The 26,460-nt window shown below is 45.7% G+C and overlaps 1 protein-coding gene across 1 annotated transcript; it reads right to left on the minus strand.

Moving 5' to 3' along the window:
• Positions 1-26,460, minus strand: PLEKHD1 (pleckstrin homology domain containing, family D (with coiled-coil domains) member 1). Its single transcript, XM_010010982.1, has 13 exons — positions 26,309-26,460; positions 18,229-18,322; positions 17,313-17,402; positions 16,719-16,795; positions 11,934-12,025; positions 9,515-9,567; positions 7,482-7,576; positions 6,630-6,723; positions 5,150-5,328; positions 4,110-4,242; positions 2,791-2,935; positions 734-883; positions 1-161 (listed from the first exon to the last, which is right to left on the minus strand). The coding sequence occupies exons 1-13, from the start codon at positions 26,458-26,460 to the stop codon at positions 1-3; spliced, it is 1,515 nt and encodes a 504-aa protein (XP_010009284.1).

Raw genomic sequence — 26,460 nt, forward strand, 5'->3', positions numbered from 1 at the left:
TCACTTTTCATCCCCTGAAGCAGTATCCTTTTGTGACCTCACGATTTGATAGAGAGTTTCCCTGAAGTGCTGGTCCCGGCTCAGTCTTTTGGCTGCTTCTTTCAGCTCCTCAATGTTTTCAGCTTCTGCATGTGAGAAGATGAAGGACTGGGACTGCTTCACTGAAACAAGAGCAGCACAGAAAGGTCAGCACCGTCATCAGGAGCACAAACTGGAGACAAAGCTTCACTAGAGCACAGAAGCCATGCGATCCACATGACTGAGAACCTAGCAAAGGATAAGCTAACCATTGCAGTCAGCTTCACTGTACTGTTTTCAGAGGAGGAAAATGCTGACAGCATGGAAGCACACTTTCCTTTTTTACAGCTGTGTCTTATTCAGGGTTCTACATAGAACCTGATCTAACCTCTGAGCACTGGATTGGACAATGTCCAGGTGTCCCAACCTAGATCAGTCTATGACTAAGCACCCAGATGAAGCTGACTTTCAGTATGGTTTTTTAGGGGCCCGGGACCATCACAGCAGTTACCTTTCAGTATACATGAAGAGACAGGCAATCAGTATGCAGACTCACTGCCTGCTCTCTGGGTAAGGGAGCTCCAAGTTTCTTTGTAGCTCCATGCTATTACTAGGGAATATGAAATACGAACCACATGACCTTACTGCTCTATCAGCCCCATCTGCACATATCTGCTCCTGCAGGATATAGAGTAAGAAGCTGCCCAAAACCTACAGTCATTCCATGAAGCACTGGCTCTCCGGCGGTGGAAGCGACAGCTCTTTATGCGACGAGTGGCAGCCTTATGGATGTACACAGAGTTCTTCATGATCACGGGCATCTTGGCCTCCAGCTCAGCATTGCGGATGCACTCTTCGAAGAACCCTGTGGAGAGGAGAAGACATCACTGTGAGCAGTGATGGGAGAGACACTTCAAGCAATGAACCAGTCATGAGAGACTACTAATGCTGATGGGCTGAGCCAGGCAATGATGTTCAACACCTCCCATGAACAACAGTTCATGAAGCTCCAGAATATCATCAGAATGAACAAGTTAGTGACAAAAACCTCCAGTCCCAAACAAGTGCATACTCAAATTCTAGCAAGAACTGCAACTATCCATTCCCCATCAATCATTCCAAAACCGGCTCATGATTCAACCGCCCAAAACCTCTGATATTATGATAAAACTTCAACTCTCTTGCAGCAGAGGGGTCTGAAGCTCTGCTCATCATCCTTTCTTTGAAGTAATTCTGAAACCAGGCAAGTCTAACTACAGAAAGGGAAGTGTTGGCATATGTGGCCAGGGATTTCTTAATAGTATAGCAAATTCTGACACGTACATACACACATTACAGGCTCCTTGCAAAGCCCCATATTCAAACTCTGACAATGTTTTTCTGTCCTGATCTGCCACAGAAGCTGCTTTTCCTGGTCCATTTCCCCTTGTATGGTCTAACTGGTGTATCTTCTGCCATTCTAGTCTTGCAGTCTGCTTCCAGACCTGTCACTGATCCCTTGCTGTTCAGAGGGCTCATGCACTGATGCATCCCAACTCTTACATGAAAGACCAGAGCTACAGGAATCACTTGGAAGGACTGAGGCAATCTGTGGTGGGACTGACATTAGGACATTTCTAGTCCCTCACTTTCTCTGGTGTTTTGCTTATCGGTACTTTTTTACTCTTTTGAAGAAAACATCCCCCAAAACCTAAGATTGGAAATGAGTGTCAGGAGACATTCAGTGCCAGAGGTTACTCATTTATGCCCTGGGCAGGTAGTTCAGCTCAAGCTGAATGTTGAGCTCAACACATCCTCTTTAGCTCTGTTTTCTTTACCATGGCTCTGAGCTAGTGCAATGAAGTTCAGAATCATGCCCTTTTGTCTCGGTTTAGAAAAGTGATGTAGAAACTACTGAGTAATACTTATTTTATTTACAAATATAAATTATAAATATTGTATATAAACTACTTATACATGTATTTATACTTGTGTGTTTAATAGTGCTCAGAATGCCAAAGGGCTTTTTGACTTTTATATTGGCCCATTATATCCACCTTTTACTGAAACGAAGCACATATACGTGATTTTCATAACAGCCTTCCCCTGCACTATACTTGAGGATGGAAAACAAGCAGGACTTCAGCACAATTGAAGCTGCTAGTGTCAATTCCCAAACCTGACTCAAGCCAGATTCTAGGATAATGCCTCATCTTACAAAAAAAAAATAAACAAAACAAAGAGGCAAAGAAAGAGATAAGCTGTGAGGAGCCTTACACCTGACCTGTGGACTGCAGTCATCTCAGCACAGCAGTGCTGGGCTGATGCTGTGTTTTAGCTATGAGTAAGGATCCAAACTTCACCTGCTGGGTCACCTACCAGCACATTGCTACAGCAACCACTGTCCCCCTTAGACTGATGATGTTCCCATAACCTAGGCTGAGAAAATATTATCTTGAGGGGAATCAGACCTAGTCGGTCTTTACAGTTCTGCCACAGTTTTCCTGTTTGACATTTTGGAAAGCATTTGCTCATCTCTGCCCCTAGGTTTGTCTTCCACCCAACAGGGAAGGCTGGGATAATTTTGCCCTCTTTTGAGGGCAAAACACCAAATGCCTGCTTAGCATGTCCTGGCTTCTCAAAAAGGAGATGTGGTTGAGGTACAAGGAGTTGGAAGCACACATTATGTGCAGCTTTGCTAACTTGGAAAGTTCTTTTTGTGTCTGGGAAGATGGGCAGAAATATTTCCTCTCAAACCTTGCTGATCAGTAGGATGATGGATGACTGACTTACTTCTCAAGTTACTGACATCTGCTTTCATCTTCTCCTCTTTCTCCTTGTTGCAATCCAGGGAATTTAAGCCTTGCTCCAAGCTCTGCAGTGCTTCCTCAGCTTCCCTCAGTCTCTTCTCCAGATCCATGCGCACCTTCACCTCAGCCTGTGGAAGAGAGTGAGCATTGCTGAAAAACAGTTTGTGTCTCACTAACCACCCTGCTAACGCACAAGGTCTGTGAGGAACCCACCCAGCAGATGAAAACAGTCAGGAAAACCAATAGAAATATTGTAAGGCAACATAAAAGTTGTTCCTCATGTCTTCAAACAGAATCTGAAATTGAAATACACATTATTCTAGTAATTCTCCTTTACTCCTTCATTTTCATAGCTTCCCTCTCATTGTATGTGGAACTTCAACATGTGAATTCAAGTACTTGCAGCTGAGGAGGAACAAGAGGACATCTTTCCAGCTGAGTTGGACTTGAGATAAAGGCAATCAATTCCCACAAAGGGGTGTGCAGTACTTAGTTTCAGAAACAACACACGTGAAAATTTAGAAATAAAGGATTTTATCAGTAGTAACTTAGCAAATGAGAATAACTAATACAGTTTAGGTCAACATAACTTTAATTTGGCCAAATGGAAGGTTACAGGAAAACAAAGTCTTGGAGGTGCAGGAAAAAGAAGAATTAGAGGGTTTTTTGGACAAAATATTTGTAGAAGGAGGTTGAGTGTCAAACAGCCAATAATAAGTATAATCTTTACATTATTTAGATTAAAATATAATAGCATACTTTGTCCAATTACCTTTGTATAAATTAAGGTATCTTTCACTACTGGGATAATAAATACTGGTACCTCACCTGCATTCCTCTGCTTTCAAAACCAAGTTCATGCAGATGTTCCCGAAGATTTACAAATTTTAAGACTGATTCTCTGAACACAAGTGAGGAGGGGGGGTTTCTGCTCAGTTCTGCAATGTCCATATAAGCATTTGTTTGAAATAATATTTGTTTTAGATTGTGTCTACTTTCCTCTTTTACTTATTTTTCCTTCCCTCCATCTTGAGATGATGCTTTAACAGTAGCAAATGGAAAAACTTTTACTGAATGGGTTAATCAGGCCTCGAAATGAGAAAATAAACAGTAGTGCTACATAGATACAACATGGCAACTTCACATGTTACCATGATATGAAGCATAGCAAGTGAAGGTTAGTGACCACAAAATGAAAGCAGCAGAAAACCAAGTTTCCCACTTGATAGGGGATGAACTGGAAGGGAAACTGAGAGAACTCTAGGCCCAGGAACAGCAGTATGCAGCATGCTCAGGGGATACCTTGAGGTCTCGCTCTGTCTGCTGCTTCTCTGCAGTCAGCTCTGTGAGTGAGTTCTGCAGTGCTTGCGACTGGGAAGAGTAAAACTCCCGCTCCTCCTCCAGTGCTCGAGACCGCTCCTCATTCTCCTTCATCCTGGGGCACGGCAGAGCAAAGGAAGATGGCCATTCCCACCCCAGCACAACTCGCAGGAAAGAAGGGGCTTAATATTGGGATGGGGCATGCTTAACTACCTGGCTGCCCTGAGCAAAGAGGTGCTAACAGGAGCACTGTTTGTGTTTCATTTCAATAAAACAGGCATTGTTGAAGAAAGCCGGGTGGACAGTTCATAGCATTATAGAATCATAGACTGGCTTGGGTTGAAAGGGACCTTAAGACCATCTAGTTCCAACTCCCCTGCCATGGGCAGGGACACCTCACACTAAACCACGTTGCCCAAGGCTCTGTCCAACCTGGCCTTGAACACCGCCGGGGATGGAGCATTCACCACTTCTTTGGGCAGTCTGTAAAGTTCCTGAATGGAACATTCTCAACCCCTAGACAAGGTCCAGGAGCACTAAACACTTCTTATGGACAAGTCCATGAACACCAGATGGATTCATGTGCCTAAGTCCTGATTTGAAGGAGCAGGCCCAAGCTGCAACAAGGAGTCCAGGTGCTCTGCCTCGCTCTGTCTCATCTGAAGTGTTTATAACCTGAACTCCTCCCATGGGAACCAGACAAGCTTCCACACTTGTCTTGTGCTGACAACTGAAAAGTCACGACATTCGGCAGCCCTAAGCCTGAGCAGGGCACAACTGTCCTCTTCCCTTTACTGCACCCAAGCATGGAAATTATAAAGAATTTCGCTTCTCTGCAGGTCAGGATAAACAGGGAAACAGTTTTGATGTGATCCTAATTTTCAGCCTGGAAATATTCCCTTTCTGATTGCCTCCCACCTGCAAGGGATAAAATTACCTCTTTTCCCACCACCCTCTTCACATTGAATTGTATCTTGTCCCACATCCCTGTCTGTGGCTCCACCATAAGATCACCACTTCACCTCTTCTCTGCCAAGATTTTCTCTTCCAGAAGTTGCTGCATCTTCTCTTCAATCTGTTGCAGACTGCAGTGCAGTCCCCAGATGGGGTTTTGCTCCTTCCTGGGGCAGGTTGGAGGTGGGAGCTGGCTCTCATTTTCTTCCAGCATCTCCAGCATTTGCTGCTTTTCTACGGATAGCTCCTTGAAGAAGGGCAGAGGTTGTGAGTGTCAGCCAAGTCTAACATTTCTGCTCCTGTTCCTGCCTGGCGTCTCCCTATCGAGTCCCTCCATCGGTATATCCACATGTGTCATTCAGGTTAACAACAGTAATAACAAAATCTGGTTTTCATTTTGGACCTCTCTTATGAGGAACAAGTGCTCACCATAGCCTTTGCTACGGAAGGGGGTGAGAACTGGCAGGCTCCTTTGTCACAATCTGCTAGTAAGGACCCAGCTGAGGAACTGGAGCCTTGTGCTTCCCTAGTGCATCACTGGTGCAGGCAGCGTCCCTGCCTTCCCTCCTCACCTTGCTCCTCAGTGTTAACTAGAGGCATCCCCTGCATGGTACTTCTAGGACATATCATGCTGTTTTCCTGTAAGGTGTTCAGGCTGGTGGGCAAAGAGGGCTTGAATGGTCCTTCCCTAGCTTTCCAGTTCCTTCTTACCCATAACTGTGAGCAACAAGATGAGCTCAAAGGAACATCAGCAACAGATTTTTGAACAAACTTGCATGATCTGACATGAGCTTTTGGGGCTTCAAAGGGCCAACTGTTTGGAAATTTCATAAACAATATACATTTAGAAAAGCCAGTTTCCACCAAGAGTGATACCAAGTACAGAAAGAGTTTAATGCATCAACACTGTTGCCTAAATTCCCATGTGGTACACAGCTCCCTGGGAACCATGCTCCCTTCTGTGAACAAGGAATGTCTGCTGCTCCAAATTCCACCAGGACTTGGAGAGTTGTAGTTTAAAAAAAATGTATATGTGTGTGTATATATAGATATGTATATCAGAACACTGTCACAGAGTTATAGCCATGTTGGCTGGAAGGGACCATCCCGTAGGCTCTTGTCCAGCCTCCTGTTCAGAACTGGCATGTCAACACAGCAAGATATGGTCAGCTGTGCCTTTCTGCAGCCAAGTGGTGAAAACCTACCCACACGTAGGTTCTTCAGCCTCTCCCACCACCTGCCTCCCTGTATGGTGGAAAGTCTCTCCCTACTGTTCAACCTGAGCTTCCCAAGCTGCAATTTGAGGTTATTGTCCTGCATCATGTCACTTGGTACTCTTGGGCTCTGTGTCACTTCTAATCCTTTTCTGCAGGGTATTTTGGCTTTCATATCAGCTACCAAATGAATCTGTTCATCCACACAGGACTTAACCCTGGCACTAGCACATGTTAGATTCATTCCACAGGACAGCATTGCTTTCAGCCCTGGTCAGTTCTTATGGATCATCCCCAAAATGCTGTCACTCGGAGAGGAGAAGCGGTCACTCACCTCTAGGGTTTTCTGTAAGGACTGTGTCAGGCTTCGCAACTCTTTCTTTTCTTCCTCCACTCCTTTAAGGGAGCGGGCTGTGAGCTCAAGCTCCCTAAAGAAGCAAAAAGGGTGACAGCTATTGCAGGGGAACACTAGCCCCACAGACCACGCTCAGACAACACAAGCTGTGGTTCTCTTAGTGCAGGACCCCTGACCAGCAGTTGATACAGGCAGCCCCGAAGAGTCAGAAGCTTGCCAGGAAGCATCACAGCTTGAACACACTGTGGGCCTCCCAGAACTTTACTGTGCCTCCAGGTTGCAATGGGAATGGCTCAGACAGAGGAGTCATATCTAGGCAGGTATAGGTCTATGAAAACAAAACTGCATTGCAAATTTACACTGGCTTTTCTGAGATGTTATTTAGGGGAAAAAAAAGGAAATAAGAGGGCAATGGCAAATCATACCCTTTCAAACACTCAGGGCAAAGCACTTGGATCCTTCCCTTTCTAAATACATTCACATATTTTGCCTAGTGTAACTCTTAAAATGACAAAATTATTCTTGGTGAGGCAACTTCATCCAGCTGAAGGTGGAAAACCAGATTCAGGTGTCTGGAGCCCACATGGCTGGTCAGTCAATCAAACTAATTGCCTCTCTGAAATCCTATAGGACCTGTACAATGCCATGCTACCCTGACTAATCTGGGGTTTGTCCATGTTGAATCCTCTGAAAACAAAGGTGCTGGAGCCCTGAACGCAAAATGAAGCTAAGCAGGATTTTACATTGTGTTAGAATTCACCATCGCAGCAGCACTTCTGCCCAGTGTGGGAGTTTACGTCCTGTTCCTGCCCTGTGCTGCTTCCACCTTACCGTCTGATCTGCTCCTGCTCCAGCCGCAGCTCCCGTACTACCTCTTCAAACTGGTGCTTCTCTGCTTCCAGGACCTGGTTCAGACGCTCGAGTTCCTGCACAGAAAGAGAAGGCAAGGAATGTACTCTGCTGACATACGTAAAATTAGGGAAGGCTTCCCTGTTACCAATGCCTGTGGCATTTACCCTGAGCTATGCAAAGCCACAGGGTGTCTGATTCCACCACCCTTTTGTCCAGGGACAGTTAGAAAGGATTGAAGGTTGGATGAGGATTTCCATATATCCAGAAGTCCCTGACAGGTTTCCAGGCTCCTGGAAATCCCAGACATGCTCCCTGCACAGATCAGCTCTGCTGCAAAATACAGAAGGTCCAAAGCCCCCTGGGAAAGCTGGACTCAACATGCATGTACCATTTCCAGGCACCCACACATGCAGGTAGAGAAAGCCTGGACAGGACAACCCCAGCACTGCAGTGCCTGAAGTGTGATATTTCTATTATCTCAGCCTTGCTTCCCATCCCCACTGGAACAGGAAAACACAAACTGCACAGTTACAGCTTTGTACAGTTTAATCAGCCCATCACTATCTTAGTGCTACTGAAATCACGCTTAAAGAGCACCAAATTCCACAATCTATCCTCAATCAGTGAAACAGTCTCTTACCCTAGTCTAGGAAGCAACTTTACTGAGACCTACTGCAGACGAAGGGACACAGGGTCAAAGTACAGTGAGGGTCCTGGCCAGGTCCCCTTGAAGCCTTAGCTGCTAGGCAGAGCTCCTGCTGCAGGCCCAGGAAGGTCACAAAACAGCACTGACACCAGGTAAATCCATAATAAGACTCTTGCTCCGTGATGCAGGTACATGGTTCAAACTGCTTTCCCAGCATACTGCTCTGAAGCCTTCAGGCTCACAGCAGGTCAAACCACCACAGCTCAGTGAGCTATATATTCATTCCTTCACCAGTACCAAACTCCTTCAAACTAACCTGGCACCATCTGCTGTTTATGGACAACAAAGATACCATGCATGGCTTTGTAAAAGCAGAGATTTGCTCCAGGGCCTTTAAACAGCGGTATTTCCCTCCCTATGGCTGTGAGTTGGCAGCAGGCTACCTCTCCAGAAAGGGATGTCTCCCTGCAAACGCTGAAGTAGCTTGGCCCCAGAGGAGTGTCCAAGCCACCTTTGGACTTTATCCCTCCAGAAACATAGGCCTGAGAAGCCCAGGTCAGCACTGCTGTCTTTTGCTAAAAAGGGTGGCAGTCATTTTGGATTAACTGGAAAAGAGAGTTTGCAAGATCGCAGTGTGGTGGTCTACATCCATGCAGGTTTTCCTATCATGTAATAGGACAACCATGTTCAAAGCTATCATGCAGTAACTTTATGATAGTGCTATAAAAACTGGTATAGATGTGGTATAAACATGAAAATGAACTGCTTTTATTATATTAAGCAAATGCAAGTTAGGAATAGTTTGGGAAAAAAATAAACTTGATTAATTATGATATAATAGTCACATCTAAGGGAGTGCTCTCTTGAGTTTTCCTCAGTGCAATGTTTATTATTCTCCCCATCTCTTCTGTGTCCAGAGAACAAATGATGCTGCTTTTTGCTGCTGCTTGTTTCTCACAATAGTACCTCTACACTAGAACAGTGTCAGGTCTGTTCATTTGCTTTCTAACTGTGGACACAGACAAGTTGATTGCCACAGTTGTCTTGAACCTGTCAAAAACCAAGTGTATAATTCAATCCAGAGAATATTAATTTAATGTAATCTTCCTCCCTTGTCCTCCTGGAGAGATAAATCACAAGAACACTGCATGGAAAGTGCCTGGGAAGGGGAGCAGGGATACACCTCCAGAACTGATCTCATGGCATAGCTCTTACTCCTTTCTTTATCCACAGGACCCAGAGGTTGGCTGGAGACTTTTTGTGGCTCCAAAGCTTCCCTCCCTGAACCCTGATATGCCTTCAAACCAACAACTCTCAGTACTGCCACATGGAAGTTGAAGAAAATTGGCTTGTGATGAACACTCACCTCTTTTTGCTCCCTCTGCAGACACAGCTCTTCTGTTTCTTCCATTAGCTTATCTGCAAACATACACACAAAGGCCAAATGCAGAGAAAAGCAATTTATATCCCGGGGATATTTATGAGCATGAAACACTGACTGAGGCTTGAAAATGCAGTGTTCCCTATTGCTCTGTGTTTATCTGTGGGAGAATCCAAAGGCTGAGATGACAGTAATGGGATGCTCTGTAATTTCCAGTTTGCCAAACAACTTAATAAATTAAGCAACCATATTGCTGTGTACTCCTAAGGTTTCCTCTCAATGTTCTTAAAGAGCATTAATGAACTAACCTCTGCAGTCCTCCGAGTCAGGAAAATATTCTTATCTTGGCTTCTCACATAAGGAAGCAAATGCACAGGAAGTGGGTGCACAGAGTCACCCACCACTGCACAGAGACAGTCAGTTCTCCTGCAGCTCTGTGCCCCTTTCCTACCCTCCTGGCCCATCACCCTCTCCTTCAGGCACCTAGGCACCACTGCAAGCTCCTTGTTGTGACCTTGGGATGTCCCAGCCAAGCCCAGAAATCAATCCCCTAACTCAGCCACAAAACTTCTTAACCATTCTTAACTATTCCTGTTAATAATAGTTCCCCTCAACATCAGATTCTCTTGTCTACTGAGGACACATGGCCACCTGAGACTCTGCTCTGATCCTTACACTGTGACCCGATGCACCTATGCTCTAACCTGCTTGGGCAGTTCTTAATCATGCTTACAGCTGTGTGGGGGGCAGGTGGGAGGTAACTTGGGGGATTCAAGGAATTTCCTGGAACAGTGTTTGCCTCTACCAGAGAATCTTGACCTGTTGCCAGGAGCAGCACCTGACCTCAAAGCTTAACTACAGGATGGACACAGATCATTGAAGGTAAGGTTAATGAGGCAGAAGCCTCAGCAGTTACATAGGAATAAATAGTTGCTGTCAAGAGAAAGTAATCAACTGTGACAACTGACCAGCTCTGAATGTTCTTGTCGTGGACCAAAGAACCCAGTGAAATATGTATTTTATATTCCAAATTACCTCCTGTTTGCCACAGAACGTGCACTCCTCTTTACCTCCATAACCTTGCCTTGTCTTGTACTGTGGCACCCTTTAGTCTCTTAGGCTCTTTAGTCTGCTTTGGTGTTTGTAAAATAATGTTTTGACAAAACTTTCCCATTTCTACTTTTCCTCCTTTCTTTCCAGGTCCTCTGCACAGCACTCTCTGTTATCCCTTTGTCAGGTGTGGAACCACTCCTCCCTGCCTGCCTCATATATGAGACCGTCCATCAGCTCACATGTGTGAATGGCATTTAGATGGCCAGAACAAACATGCCTTGATATTTGAATTATGATCACTCTTATATGTGAGACTACATACCGAGATCACCCCTGATCAGCATGGATGCAGAAATGCAGAAGGTTTTTCAATATCCCTCCAGTGGCTTGATGATTAGAAGTAGTTACCACAAGTCCCTGCTCAAGGCATCACCAACCTGAAGCACCCAAAGTTGCTGCTAGCTTGTTTAAAGCTTGTTTATAGCAGATGACTGTCAGTTTAAAGCAGAGACAAGTCACTGTGCTCACACATGTGACCAGGAGCCCCCAGGTCAGAAGGGTTCTTACACCTTGGGGAATGGTCTAACTTAGAAGGCATCTGGGTTAAAAAGGCTGCTCTCCCTTGGCTCTTGCTATAGGCAATGTGGAGAAGAGACAGCTGGACCTCCCAAGGCAGTCAGAGCACCCAAGGTACTGCCATCCAGAGGCTGGTTTCTGAGTAGGGGATTGGACTAGATAACCTCCAGATAACCTCTTTAGACCTAAATTATTCTATGTTCATCTGAAGCAACTGCTCTCTCTCCACTGCCCATGGAGAGAGCAATGGCAAATTACCAACTGTTATTAGACACCTCAAACAAGCCTATGCAAAAGCTCCCCCTTCCAATATAAACAGTGTGAGCAAATGCAAAGACCGAGTAAGAACAAAAAAAACTCCAAACAGCTAGAGGAGACAAACTCACGGATGAAAAGCTGTGATTAGCCTCAGAAATACCGGTCCTGTGTGATTCAGGTACACAAAGGTATTGGCTCTTTTTCTGGTGAGCAGCTGAAATCAGCACATCCAAACTTCCCAGGGGCAGCAAATATTTGTGCAATCCAACCGTCAGGAGCTGCAGGACTGCACTGTGCTGGCCAAAGCACGTTCTTCCTTTCACACTCCACACAGATGTCCAGATCCTAGCTTAACATTTTCTTGTTTTGACTCCCTTCAAACCTGAATTTCAGCTGCTGACTACTGAAAAGCAGTACAAGGCAACCTGTAGATCCTTGGCTTGACCATGCTGACAACCCCAGGAAAGCAAAACGGCTATTTTTGGATTTATGGCTTTTGGAAGTCAGAGTTCCCTACCTAAATACTCCTGTTTCTCCTTGGCCAGCTGCAGTCCTTGTGCTTCCAGGCTCTCAATCATGGCTTCTCCCAGCTGAGCATTCTTCCAGGTCCTAGGGAGAGCAGATACAAAGCAGACAATGTAAGAGAGCTAAGGGTCCCACAGAGCAAGGCAGGGGACTCAGCCTAGCAATCTACCAAGGAATTCAAACATACAGACTCTCATCAGTTGGGACAGTGATTATTTAAATTTTCCCCACAAATAAATTGGAGACGTTTCCCTGAAATTCAATTTTTTTTCCCCATTTTTTGTTTTATTTTTTTAATACAGAGGTATATGTCAGTGCTGCACAGCTATTCAAATTGTTGGGGTTTTTTCCAAGTGCTTTGGAGATTTCTACACTGAGCTTAGGCTTAAGGGCTCTCTAGACCAACCCAGCATATGCACAGCCTCCAACTGCAACAGAATGTACCTGGAACCCATTAACTGGATTCCAGCAGACTTAAGAACCAGATTTCAGCTTTTAACTCAACCAACTTCCCACTGCCAGTGACATTGTCTTCGGCAACCTTTCCAATATTTTGCTGCTATAGCCTCTCCTCATCTTCAAACATTAACCATTTATTGACTCCTTCGCACAGCCTTCTACCTTCAGCCTCTCAGGTATCCATCATCCATCCTGGAACCAATCAATCCCTCCCCTGCCTGTTAAACTTGTAAGCCACCAGGATTTGGTGTCTAGGCCCCTGGGCCGTGAGTTAAGTGCCTGTCCCTGTAAAACCAATGAAGAACCTGACTGAGACAAAAGCCTGACAAGCTGCTGGTAAGTAGGGAGAGTTAAAGGAAGCAGGCATATTCAAATAGTACCCTGGGTTATTGTAGGACTTTTGGCCAGAGGATCTTAAAGTCTCTTCAGCACATTAGGAAACTAAGCTGCAAAAAAAGGCCTGTGGAGCAGATGCCCATTACTGATTGAGCTGATGGACAGGGAAGGCTTTAATAGACATTAAATACCAAGGACAAGGACACACAGACCAAAAACAGAACCAGAAATGGAGTTCGCTGCTCACTATTAATGTTCCATTAGAAAACAAAATACCTAAACACATAAAATGCGTATATAAAATTCATCCCAATCTATTTATATAGACATACATACAGGAACAGCAATTGCTGCCCAGAAATTCTGCCATCATTGTTAAATCCCAAGGGAGCTTATTAATATTAAATACCCGTTAAGCATTCCCATACCAGGCCTCTTTGTGAGCCATTTGAAATTGTAGTTTTTCAGAAGCTGTTAGGTTGGCAACCTCTTATAAAGCAGTGTCAAGGCAACCTGTACTTCATCTCTTACAAAAACCAGACAATTACACTAAAAACACATCACCCCAGGGACTATGCAGCTCACAGCTCCAGCAGCCCAAGCACTGCCTTGTTCTTTTTGCAGACAGCTGGGTTTCTTTTCGGCTAATGAGCATCTAGGATATTCTGAAGTGCAGAAGATATTAGAATGCTAATTAAAAAGGTGATGTTTTGCCCACAGGTAGACATCTTCATCTTGAGTGAGAACATGAGAGTGTGAATGTGTTTTTCCACTAATGTTCTGTAATACAGGATGAATCTAACCCCAGAGAAACTAAGAGCAAACATCGCAAGAGTGGGGTGGGGAGAATGACAGAGCTTATTTTATGATTACTTCCAAAACAGCTGTAGCCTCTAAGGTGTCTGTTATTAGATTCACTTTTTCAGTGTGACCTCCCTTCCCCAGCCTAACAAGCTGTTTCCGTGTCTGTAACTCAAAGGTTACTACATCCACTGCTGTATAACTCAGAAGATGCACTCATATCACTGTGTAGCATTTAAGCTTTTATTCCTTTTATCTGCTGGAAGCAGCACCAGTGTGTAGCCGCAGCCGCAGGGAGGTTCAGGCCCTGACTTCAACTGAGGGGAGAGCAAGTGCCTTTTTTTTTTTAATCTTGTATTTCCTACCAAGTGAGTTTCCATCAGAAAAAGCCACATTGCTTAAAGTACTGGGAAGCACAGGGTCAGGAAGGTTCCTGGGACAAGTAGAAAACACTCCTATAATGTACTTCTCAAAAAATACACCCCAAAGCTGTATAGTAGCTCCATTTGCTCTTCAGCTCAAATATCATCTATCCCAGTCCTTTTGCAGCACTGGGAACATCTCTCTAGCTTTGCCTGCATTTTACCTTTCTCAAGAGCATCCACAGCCAGGTTTTTTTGAGACACTTAACACTTCCTGTTCCACAGGGCATGTGTACTGTTACCTGTTTTGGTTTGGTTTTTCCCCTTTGCCCACTTACGTGCCAGGGCTTCGGCATCTGGCAAGCATGGCAGGTCCAAGCACACCATGTTAGAAGGGTGAAGAGACCGTCAGCTCCTCTGCGCACTGAGTAAGGGGTTTCCCTATCAAACCAGGAGGTTGGGAAAGGAGTGAAGAGCTGAAGGCATCATTGAGCAGACCGTGATGGTGGAGGTAATAGGCAGCTGTGCAGGCACACACACACACACACCCCCCACCCAGCCCGAGATGTAAAGAGGCAGCAGACAAAAATGGGAACAAAGGAGGGAGGAAAGGGGTGCTCCTCATCCTATGTTCATTTTTTCTTCTTTCCCCTATTTAACAAAATCTCAGTCTATGGACTTCGGGGGGTTTTTTGAGGTTTTGCTTTCTTTAGTGTTGTTGTTTTTTTCCTTTCTTTGGTTGGTTTTATAATGAGGGAGCAGGATGATAAATTAAGTGCTGCAGTGCCATTGGCATTACAGTCTCCACCTAGGAACAGCAGGGCACTAAAACAGGTTGCCTAGAAGATCTCAGCTGTGTCCTTTTAGCTTTCCTATTCATTGCAGATCAATTTACTGGCCCATGCTGTGCCTTTCTCGCTGCTGCTTAGCTCCCAGCCTGACCCTGCTAATGTAAATCACATAATCTGTGCTTTTCCTCACGTGCAGGCTATCATCAGCACCGATTAGGCAGGCACTGGAGCTGCACTGCTCTCCTCCTTTGATGCAAGAACAGAAGCAGAGAGGGGAGGGAACTGGGTGTCTTGGGCAGATTGTCAGCTGGGTGCAGGTGGTCTGCTGTATGACAGAAGCCACTGTCTAGCTCTTTGTTTTATGCACTAGTGCTGGAATACTGAAGCAAGGACTAGACAAAATGCTGGCTCTGTAAAATAAGCAGGCACACACGACTTGCTTGTGAGACCCCCCTCCTGAGCTATGCAGCCATGTTCCTTCCCTCCTATATGCTCCTGAAAGACTAATTTGGCACCCAAATTACTGCCGTTAGCAACAGTTGAGTTTAACATTGGTGAAGGCAAGTAGAGACCTGTGCTATCAAAGAGACAACTCAAAATTGCTCTAGGGCTAAGTCTGTGTCCCTCCTCCTCTGCAGTGGCCAAGCCTGCTCATGTTGAGCGGGTGACAGACCTCTGCCTTGGGTCTTGTGTCCCATGGGGCACATGCTCCCATGAAGCTTTAAAGGACAGCTTTGTGTTACAGTTCACACAGTACCATGGTCCAGCACCAAAGCCAGGCTCACTGCAGCAGCGCAGAGCTTGTCTTGGGCTGATCCGCCATAACACTGTGTTAATTACAAATGAGCATTTTCAGCCTCGGAACATTGGAATTAACTGAGATACTACCTTTGCCATGCACACATGCATGCATACACTGCTATTACAAGTTAAACACGCCTGAAAGAGTGGCTTTTGCCCCTACAGTCACAAGAGACCAGATACACACATTATAATGCAACCAGGAGGGGCAGAGCAAAGTTCTTGTTGCTTCAAGCCTCATAGCTGAACAGTAGGCTCTGCTCTACAGACCCTGCAAGTTTCTGAGTGCCTTGGGAAAGTCAAGTCCCTGTTTAAGTGTTACTTCCTCCTGCATCTGTTGAGATTTAGGAAGAGCCTGCTTTGGTTTTGCAGGACAGCTGCTCATTGCACTGCCAGGCTCCCTGGCACTGAGGGATTGCAGAACTGGTGGCCAACGAACTGCAGATCTCTCTAGCATTCTCAGTGGACTATGAACTCAGTGTTGTACATGCACGGCAATCAGACCCTCTCATCCCTGTAGGTGGGCTGGAAGTGCTTTGCTAACACTCCTCCGTGGGACTTAGCCTGCCTCCACATTTCAGAATTAAACTGTCTTGAGAGGCCAAATCCTGCTGCTGCATGGCCTGAGCACACGAGGATCTGAGCAGAAGGAATGCACACCCATGGTCACACAGTTGCTTCATGGCCGTTACTGACATCTCAGCATGACCACTATAGCTCAGGAGAACAGGGACGTGAGGTTCCTGCTCACCAGCAAGGTGTAGAGCCACACACACAGCTGCTCACAAGCTTTGCACCTTGCCTGTTCTGCTCTTACCTCAAATTCAAACACCTGCAGCGCAGGGAGGTTTTCTGACCCACACCTTTGTCAAGCCCTTGGACCTTGCTTCCCACACAGAATGGTTCAGGAGAGCTCCAACCTCTCTGAGCAAGAGAGAGGGATAGCAGATGCCACTCGGTATATCAGTGTGTCACAGATGACAGCCCAGGGTTGTCAGCAAAGAGCCATCCTGCATACCTGTATACCTCCCCCAGGCAGGAAGCTTTGTGTCAGTTTTAGAGCATTCTGGTGAAAGAAAGAATGGGTCCAGGAGGTAAGTGGAGGTCTGGCTAGTCTAAGGGAGCATTACTGCCTCCCCGTGGTCCTTCTAGTCAGGCTTCTTCCTCTTTATCCCTTACACATCTACAGAGCAGGTCAAAGAGAATAAGGAATAGAAAGAAGCTTACACTTTTCCAGACTCCTGTAGCATCTCCAGCCACTGAGCCTGCTCAAACTCTGATTCGGCTGCTAGAACAATGTTACCCTAGAAGAGGGGAGGGGAGGGGAAAAAAACCTGGATTAGAGAGGCTGGTGCCTTACACACCTTTGCACACTCAGGGCACGAACTGGACGCAGCTAGCACAGCGGGAGAAGGGCCCACCACAGGCTTCCACCTCCCTGGGAGGCATCACATGGGAGCAAACTTAACCCACGCCTACAACACATTGGAAGGAGATGTACGTGGAAAGCGGTCATGGCAAGAGTAAAATGATAGGGCAACGTGAGCTCTAGGGCTCCTGAATATCTGTCTACTGGTCGACTATTATCGTAAGACCTGCTGTCAGAAAGAGCAAGTTTCCTTGTTGATTGTCAAGACAGGAGCAGCGGCAAAGCTTTGAAGGGACTTGGGATGCTAAGCCACCCTCTTTCAGGGTAGTCTGCCCAGAGAGGGTAGGATACCTTGGTGAGGTGGGAGAGCTGCCAATTCAGCTCTGCTCATCAGCAATAACGTATTTTGTGGTGTTTATGGGTTTTTTTGAGAAGGAAAGAAGTCTACTTACATGGAAGTCTTCATGAGAGATCTTTATGGCATAAGGCATGTTGGGCTCTTCTTTGGGCTCCACGACGCAGCCTCCCAAGGGTATGACACCCTGGGGGTAAACCAGAGTGCTCCAATCAGTCAGCAAAATCAAGTATAGTTATTAACTAACCAAGAGCAGAACTTTCACCCTTGGCCACCTGTGGGCCCCTGCCCTGCCTTGGCTATCCCAGGAAGGACAATACACACAGTTCCTGAAAATCAGAGGGACTCCCACCACTCCCAGGAGACTTCCAAGTAGTATCTGAACAGGGGTAAAGATGGCTCTCCTGCATTAAGCTGGAGGGAAGGCTGCTAGTTAGGACATGGAAGTGGGAGCTCTTATCAAGGAGGAGGTAATCGCCCAACAAGGCCAATTGTTGCAGATTCACAGTGTGATACCATGAGAGAAGCTGTGCATCCATTACAGTCACCACCAGTAGGTCAACATGTGGAGACACATGATGTGTGGGGATGGATGGGTGCCCTGCTGTGCCTAACCAGGCTGAGTGAAATCAACACTTCTGAGCACATGTGCTTTATCAGTCTCCAGTGACTACAGACTGCTGCTCAGGGCTGAGGTTAGCAGGGGCTGGCTGTGACTGCTTGTGAGTGCAAGGGCAGGTTAGGAACAAGCAGCAATCAAAGCTGTTAGCCCCACCACTGGCTTCTCGTAGCCACGAGATTAGTCGATCAGGGAAACAAGGGAATACATCTGCTACTAGTAAAGAACCCATTGAAGTCATGCTGAATCATTGAGGAGCCTGATGAGGTACTGACATGATTCTTACATTTTTTTAAGGCTTCCCTGGATCTGTGACTCACCACTTGCCGGGCCTGTGGAGCAGGGAGGAAACTAGAAAGAGAATGACCCCCTTTCCCATGCAAACTCTGCTCACCTTGGGGTGGATATTGAAGTATTTATTGCTTTCAAAACTCTTCTTCTCACTTTCAGCATAGTAGAGCAGGAAACTTTCTTTAATGATGAAGAACCTTTAAGACAGAAAGGAAATAAATGCTGCTAGAATGGAAGTCATGGTTCACAGCACAAGAAAATCACCTTCTAACTAAGGCTGCTTTCTGAGCAGAAGAGTTTACTGTTTCCATCTATGCCTAAGTTGAAGTGCCTTGCTTGGGCTTGTAGCCAAGAGCTAGTGCTTAACACCAAGTGCCAAGCTCAAGTGCTTTGTGCTTGCAGTTCACCACACCATGCACACGGCAGTGCTGAAGGCAAACCACAGCACCATTTACTCACAGGGGAATGGGTTGGTGGTCTGTGTCCAAGACAGAAACATAGCCAAAACCTTTTGGCATCCTGACCTGTGTACGCTTTATCTAGCCCATGTGTTGGATTCAGCCTTTTGGAAGAGACCTGCTTCTTTTTTTAAGGGTGTCTTTCACATGGGCTAAGAGCAACTAAAACCTTATTTTTTCAACCTATTCCCTGCCACCCTCTTTCCTCCCATCCTGGCATAAGCCAGAAGGGGCGTCTTTCCACTGTAACACTGAGTCTTATGGCAGGGAGAGTCACAGATCCTCATCCTCAAGCAACTCTCGAGGCAAAAGATGAGCCAGAAGAGCACTCAGGAGGATAAACAAATTTTAGAGCTATTTTAATAAGAGCTTCTGGCAAACTCTTCTGTCATTTGCCTTTGTAAATACAAAGTAAATTGAATTAGTTTTTTCCTCGTACACATCATATTTTAATGTGCCTTGTTCTGCTCAGCCTTAGGTATGCTCTGATGAACACTCTATAGTAGCCACAAAGTATCACACCTTCTGTAAACTAAGTTGCTAATTTGCTGGAGTGTGTCCTCAAAAATATGATTAAAGGAGTGCCACTTTTAGGTTATTTGGATGTCCAAAAAGCCCTTGGGAGAGTCCCTCTTCTCTTTGAAAATTGAGGTTGCATTTACCCTGCAGGCAGTGGTGGAAGGGAGAGATATGTGACTTCGCTGAAATTTGGTCTAAATCTCTGCAGCTCTCAAAAATGTTGAAGAACAGCTGAAAAAAATGGGGACAAGTTTAGTAGGGAGGTTTCAAAAGATTAAGCGACAGAGGAAATGTGTTGCACTGCTCTGTACATATTTTCTAATATGAGAAAAGAGGGATTTGAAATGAAAGGGAAAGGCCATAAGCTGAAAATTAATAAAAAATGTCTTTTGACACTGCACAAAGCACTGCTGTGTGAATCACCTTTATGTGGTCCTGAGGACAATAGCTCATGAGGAATCTGGAAAGGATAAAGCAATTTGTGAACAATGAGAACATCCCCAAGAAAGCCTCCTGCTTCTGGGCAGAAAACCTCCACTGGGAGGGCTCTGAAAGAGACTTCTCTGGGCAGCGCTTTCTGGGAAAAAAAAAGCCACTGATAGCGAGGGGCTATAGGACAAGAGGTCTGATCCACAAGAGCAATTCTAATACCTCCACATGCCCATCCCACCCCAGTTCTCTCTGGAACCAGAGGGCCTGTCAGATGGAGCCAAGCACTGCCTCCAGGACAGATGAGCACAGCAATTAGTACCAGTTTAGTTCCTCTTTAGGAACTAAAAGAAAGAAGTGGAAGCTGGTGGAGAATTATCATTACAATAGCAAAATAATATATATAATTATAATTCATTATTAATAATAGTTATCATTACTGAAGGGCAAGCTTTACCACTTCCACCAGCTCCCATCTCTTGCTTTTCTGCCATGGCTCTGGCATAGATAAAACTACCAAATGCCATGGAAATATGAGCCATGGGCTCACAGCGGGACCAAAGACACAGAACAAAGCAAAGCTTCTGAATGCCTGCAGAAACCTCAAGGCTCTCTTAAGCTCTGGACCTATTGTGCACCCGCTCCAAAACATTTAAGAATGGCAGTCATTGAACATGTGCATATTCATATCCAGACACATTCAGAATGTACAAACACCAACAACAATTACTGTGCCCCAAATTTTTTCTTCTCCCTGGCGACTCATCTATACCTGTTCATGTTGACATCAGAGGTGGGGAGAAGCCACCAGCTTGCTTTATCAGCAGGACACACTGTCCTCGCATTTGATACTCCAAAAACATCATGGTTGACTGCCTAATCTCACTCCTTGTTCCTGACCACAGCCTGGAAAAATCTCTCCAAACAGAACAGCACAACTCAGTGTAAAAATCACCCTTCTGCACTGAGCTCGTCCAGTTGGTAGAGGACCGAAAAAGTGCTCATTCACAGTGCACCCTGTGCAGCATGTTACCTGAGTAGGTAACTTGTAGGAGCATTTACTATTCACCTTCCATCCCGGGGACATCTCCCAGCCCAAGCTCATGTGCCACTGCACCTCCCAGAGGAGCTGCCTGTAAAGTCCCCTTGTCTGAGAAAGCAATGTGTGACCCCACCTGCAGTGGCTGTCCATACTCTCTCTGTATGATTGTTAAGAGGTGCCTAAGATGGGCAGGGAGATGGACTGTCCATGGGGCACAACCTGCTTTCCCTCTGATGGGAATCTCTATGGAAAATCTCTTGCCAGTGTCACAGATCAGGGACCAGAATGGTTTTCTTATGATAGTAGCCAGTGATGGGAAGGAGCATCCCAGAGGAGGTGGGGGCTGAACTGCTCACACAACTTTGAGGCACCAGTAGATGTGCATTAGGCACATCTCTGTGGGATATCTCAGTGCTGATAGAGTGGTCTTACCTCTGTGTGAAACAAGAATTGGTATTTTCAGATATACTTGCCTTCATGGCAAAGGCAGCCGTGACCCCTGCAGCAGGCTCAGAGCTGACCATGGCCAAGGCAGATGTCAGAGAGACCTCCACAGAGCAGACAGGTTTCTGGTTCCTCCTGTCCACGTCACTTCCATGAGCAGCAGAAGCCTTCCTGTTTAATTTTATCTTGCACTTCTGGTCATTAACCCCATAAAAAATTTTTCTTATTAGTAGCTACATCTTCACTTTGTCTCTAGTGCTTAGTTCAATGATAACTTAACTTTTTTAGAGGCACATGTTACCTCATCTGCACAATAATATAGAAATAACATCTTCTAAGATCAGTCATGCCTGGCCAATGGCCTGTGCTTGGTCCAGTTGGTCAGAGTGAACCAAACTAAAGTATAAAAACTAAAGTATAAAAATTGACATACCACATAAAATGAAGAAACTCTGTTTATCACTTCCAACAGTCTTTTCTGTCTGAACAAACTCGAGAAACATTTGCAAGACACATAAAGGTCTTTAACTGTGTGTGATTTTTAACCTAAATGTTAACCCCAGTGAAAGCCAGGCTTTAGTTTGCTACTTATTATTTGTCCACTCGATGCTCCTGATATCCCCATAGTATGCTCCAGTGGAAAACCAAAACAAAACCAAGAGCAGAGCCTTGCACAGATCTCTGAAAATTGATGTACCACTTGCAGATTAATGAACTTTTAGATCCCCGGCCTCACAGATGTGGAGAGAATCTGTGAGGATTTGGAATGAAAATGTACAAAATGAGAGTTAAAAAAAATAATAACAACAAAACCCCACAGCAAATAATGAAGGAAAACACTGAAAATCCAGCTAACTGATGCACACTCTGTATTTATGCTCAGATCATATTCCCTTGTCTATCCTTATGTGGAAGGTAACACCTAAGCCACCAAGATCACCACTTTAAAACTTTGACTTTCAGGACGAAGTGTCCATCCAGCAACACAAGGAAATTGATGCATCATGACATAAAGAGGGATGAAGTGAAAGAGGAAGGAGGAAGAGTTACAAGACTCAAGAGCAAGTTGAAGACTGAAGCAGCAGCCAGGTGAGTAACAGCAGAAAGGGAAAAGATGACCAAGGGAGGATGGGGAGATACAGCCAGTTAGGACAGGAAACACTGAACACACACCTGAACTAGGCACAGACACAACAGCAGAAGAAAGTGAAGTGCCGGAGAGACAGGGGAAGCTTTCTGAATACAAACAAGAAACCAAAAAAACATGTTTAAAAGCAGAGCAGCAAAAAGCCTAGAGAGCAGCAACGAAGGTGAAAAGACCTGGTACACACACTCCACATACGGCACAAGCAATACAAGAGCCATTCATGCATGGTCTACTCCTTTGGGTCACCCATCCCCTGTTGCTAGATCCTGCACCAAGAAACCACTGAAACCACAGTGTAATGAAACTGAAATCACCAGAGGAGCACTAACAGTCTTGAGTCACTTGGATCTAAAGCCAGAGGTACGATCCGCCAGGATTAGACAAAACAACCCCATACAAGTAGAGATACCTGCTGTCTGGGGATAAAATGCTTGCTTTGTGTCACAGAGGAGTAACAAGATTAATTAGCTAATCTTTGTAAAAGTGTTTGGAGTGACAACGGCCCCCGTTAAGTATTTACATTGTAAAACTGCAGCAGTCTCACTGGTCCTTCCTTCCAATGGTGGTTTTCCGGGCATCAGTCCAGGAGCACAGGCAGCGAATCCCAGTTACTAGAACAGCCTGGTTCTCTCTCCCTAGGGACAGCTCAGGAAAACGATGGGCAAATGATCTTTATCAGCGTGTCAGCTCAGAGACCGCAGTACCTGTCCCTCATTATTCCTCTCCTGACAGCTCCAGGCTTTCCTGCCTGCCTGCTGGCGCCTGGCAGCTGGAGAGGCAGGCAGCCAGGCAAGGAGCGGGAAGAAGTGGATGCTTCCTGACAGCAACCAGCCAAGTGGGAAGTTTACAAGGATGAGAGGGAAGCTTGACTCACAGCGCCACTGCCTCAGCAGCTCCTGCTGCCCCTGTGCTGCTCACGGACACACTGCTCTGCAGCCGTGTGCTTTCTAGGTTTTGTTAGAGTAGAAAATAGTCCTAAACCGTTATCCTTTCCATCTGTCCTGTGGCCACATCTAGCGACTGTTGGTAACCGCTCTGCTGGAAAATCAGGTTATGTGCCTGCTTTGCAGTGCCACAGTCAGGACTGGTCCCAGAGAAGATTTCTCTCAACTGTGCTGCATTTCCCTCCTTCCAGCAGCAACCTGGCATCTCTGATGGGTTTACTCTGAGGTGTAAGCATAGTTAGTGGGGGTTTTTACTCTCTTCAATTCCTGATGTTCCACCTTGCTTCTCTGACTCTGACTACTGAGCAGACGCCTTCCTGGAACTGCCCCCCTTAGCCCCCGAGTCTCACACCTGAATGGTGACAGTCAGCTTAGAACCTGACATTCCTATACAGGGCTGGGGTTATTCACAGCAGAGAAGGATGTGTCACTTCCTACCTGCAAAGATACAGCATCCCATTCATGCAGCATCCAGAGCATTTCATTCCAGACTTCATGCCAGGCTGATGCCAGTACCAGTGAACTTTTGTAGCAGGGAAGAGACTAAACAGCTTATTATGAATTCAAAGGAAGAATGGGATGCAGTTTGGTGGAAAGAGGAGGACCGTAAGTCAAGTGCCAAGAATATGACTTTCCAAAGCCACTCCAGCAGCAACCCAAGCTTTGACTGGTCAAAGCTGTGAAATCCCCAGACCTGGGATTTCAATTCCCAAAGCACTGGACACCATGCCTGGACTTTTTTCCTTTATCCATTAGCCAGTTAGCCTCCATCTTTCCCTTAAACACTCGCTTTTCTTCTCTGTGTCTCCAGCAGCACTGCTGCTACAGCCAGATGAATGGGATCAAGCCAGCAAGTATCATACATCTCAACAGCCACATCTTCATGGCCGATGGCCTGATGTGGTCAATCCTCTTGTTACATGCTAGTTTATCTCCCATAGCTTGGAAAGACTTTCCTTAGGATAGGGAGTAGTTCTATTGTCCAGTCCAAGACATCAGGACAAAAATCTACATTGCTCAGAGATCAGATCCTCAACTGCATCTAGAAATAGTCCATTTTTCCCTCGTAATTTAACTGGAGTCGGAAACATCTCCTTTTCATGAAACAATGCACTGACTAGCTGTGTCTTGCTGGGCATGGGGGATAGGTGGGGAAATGAATGAATTGCTCCTTATTCTCCATCACAAATAACTTACAATAACATGCAAGGCTTTTTACATCAAAGCAAATCTCTCCTGTGGTAAAAAAACCCAACTTATTGTTCCTCCTGTTCCAATTGTTTTACTCCAGAAACCCCTTCCTTCCAAACCCTACAGACCTCCTGTGTTCATCTCCCACAGACCCACCTCTGGTCTCAAGGACCCCCAGCTGCTGTGCTTGCAGCTAACCTTCCACATCATTCCTGCCCCATGGTCTCTTCCCACCTGCTAGCACTAAAATATTTACCACTTGCTGAAGATGGAGGTGACTTCTAGGAATAGAACAGCACTAAATAAGTAATGACAAAGAGAGTAGAGACAGCCCATTTGCCTGCAAGAAATTTTTATTAGGAAGAAGAAAGCCTTTTAAGAATGTCTCCTCCATAGCAAATTACCTTCCCCTCCTTTAGCCTGTCCACTTGTTTTCCAGACACAATTCATATAAATATCAATGTTTGGGAGCTGTGTGGGGAGCATCAGCACAAATTCTGTCCTGGCTCAAAAAGGCCACTGTGAGGGGAAGTACAGAATAAAACCTGCACACAAGTCAAAGGTGGCTACAAACACAAAACTGCTTCCCAAACAACATTTGACTATTTTTCAGGCTATGCCGTCTTCACAGGTTCAGACTGGACAGCACTGTCATTACTACGCAGAGAAAAACTGGGAAAGCTAGGACTAGAAATGGATTTGATGTGTTGACTATGCAGCCTGCAGCAAAAAGGTAAGTACCAGAGGTAGCCGACAGACATTGCTCATGTGCAGGTTAATTTGTTCTTCCAAAAAGCCTTGAGGCACTTTACTGCCAAGGCTGCAAAACTGCCTTTCAGGTCCAGAAGTAGCTCAGGCTTCCTGTGCTGTCACTTGTTAATGACTCATTTGTGCCTTTCCCCAGTGGAACGGTGAGGAGGGGAAGAAAACAACAGTACTTTGCTTTTCTCACAGGTATCTGCAGGTATCAAACTGCTAAAGGGGAGTAAGTACTGCTATCCCTGTTTAAGATACCACGACAACAAATCCTGGGTCACAAAATGTATCTCTGGCAGTGGTAGCATGAAAATGCAAGTTCTCGGCTGCTAGTCTTCTGTCTATCAGCAGTGACATTAGTCTGCTATCCAGGAATGCTGGAAGGCTTAATCCATTGGATCATGTACTTCCAGAAAGAGCTGTACCATGTTTCTGTGTGAGTACCACCCATAAACAGTCATGTCTCATCATCTGACAGCCAGCAGAAAATTATCCCATGAGATTCAGTGATTTGAACAAACTACACCAACTTTAACCTCAAACCGACCCATCATTTCAACGTTACAGAACATACGTCCATCCTTGGTAAAAGGTTATAGCAAATGCTTTCTAGCTCCAAACTTCCTGACTGCTGAGAGACAACACACAGCAGCTTACAACTCCCTAGCACCAGATGGGGAAGAATTCAGAGCCACCTTCTCCCCAGGGAAGTGAGTCTGCTTTTGCTGTTCCAGGCATGCCATCACTGTCAGACAGCACAGCAATACTGACGCTGGTCCACAAGCCTCAGCAGACCGTACACACACACACACACACACACACACACACACACACACACACACACACACACAGTCCCACATGCACAGTCAGTTCAGCCTAGCCATCCCATACCTAAAGGACTCAAAGAGGTTTAACAAGTGCTAGTGAATAAAGTCAAGCAGTTTGGGGACAAAATATACGAGCTGACCCTTTTACTCATTAAACTATCATAAGATAAGTATCGAGAGAAGGCAACTAGTCCCTATTGCCACTGTGAGGTGCATGTAGCACAGGGTTTGGGCAGATAAAGAAAAGCACAGTGGGGTGCCATGTGTGTAAAGCATCAGAAAAGCAGGGAAGCTATACCTGAAGTTTCACCCCTAGTCTCTGCCTGGCTAGCTGCGCTTGAAGAGCCAAGCACTCAGGCTCTAACTTACCCCAGTACCCTCAGACTTTGTATTTCACCTGAGCACCCCTCAGCAACTGTGACTTACCTCCTGGACCATTTGGCCGACTGCCTCCCAAAGGGTCTCTTCCAGAGCACGCCATACAGCTGGACTTTGGTGCTGATGTCCAGAGCATCGGAATCTGCCTGCTCCATAGATGGAGAAGGGGACACAGAACTGGATTTTGAAGCAAACATCAT

This window comes from Nestor notabilis, unplaced genomic scaffold, assembly GCF_000696875.1.
Source record: "Nestor notabilis isolate BGI_N333 unplaced genomic scaffold, ASM69687v1 scaffold25083, whole genome shotgun sequence".
Taxonomy (NCBI): Eukaryota; Metazoa; Chordata; class Aves; order Psittaciformes; family Psittacidae; genus Nestor; species Nestor notabilis.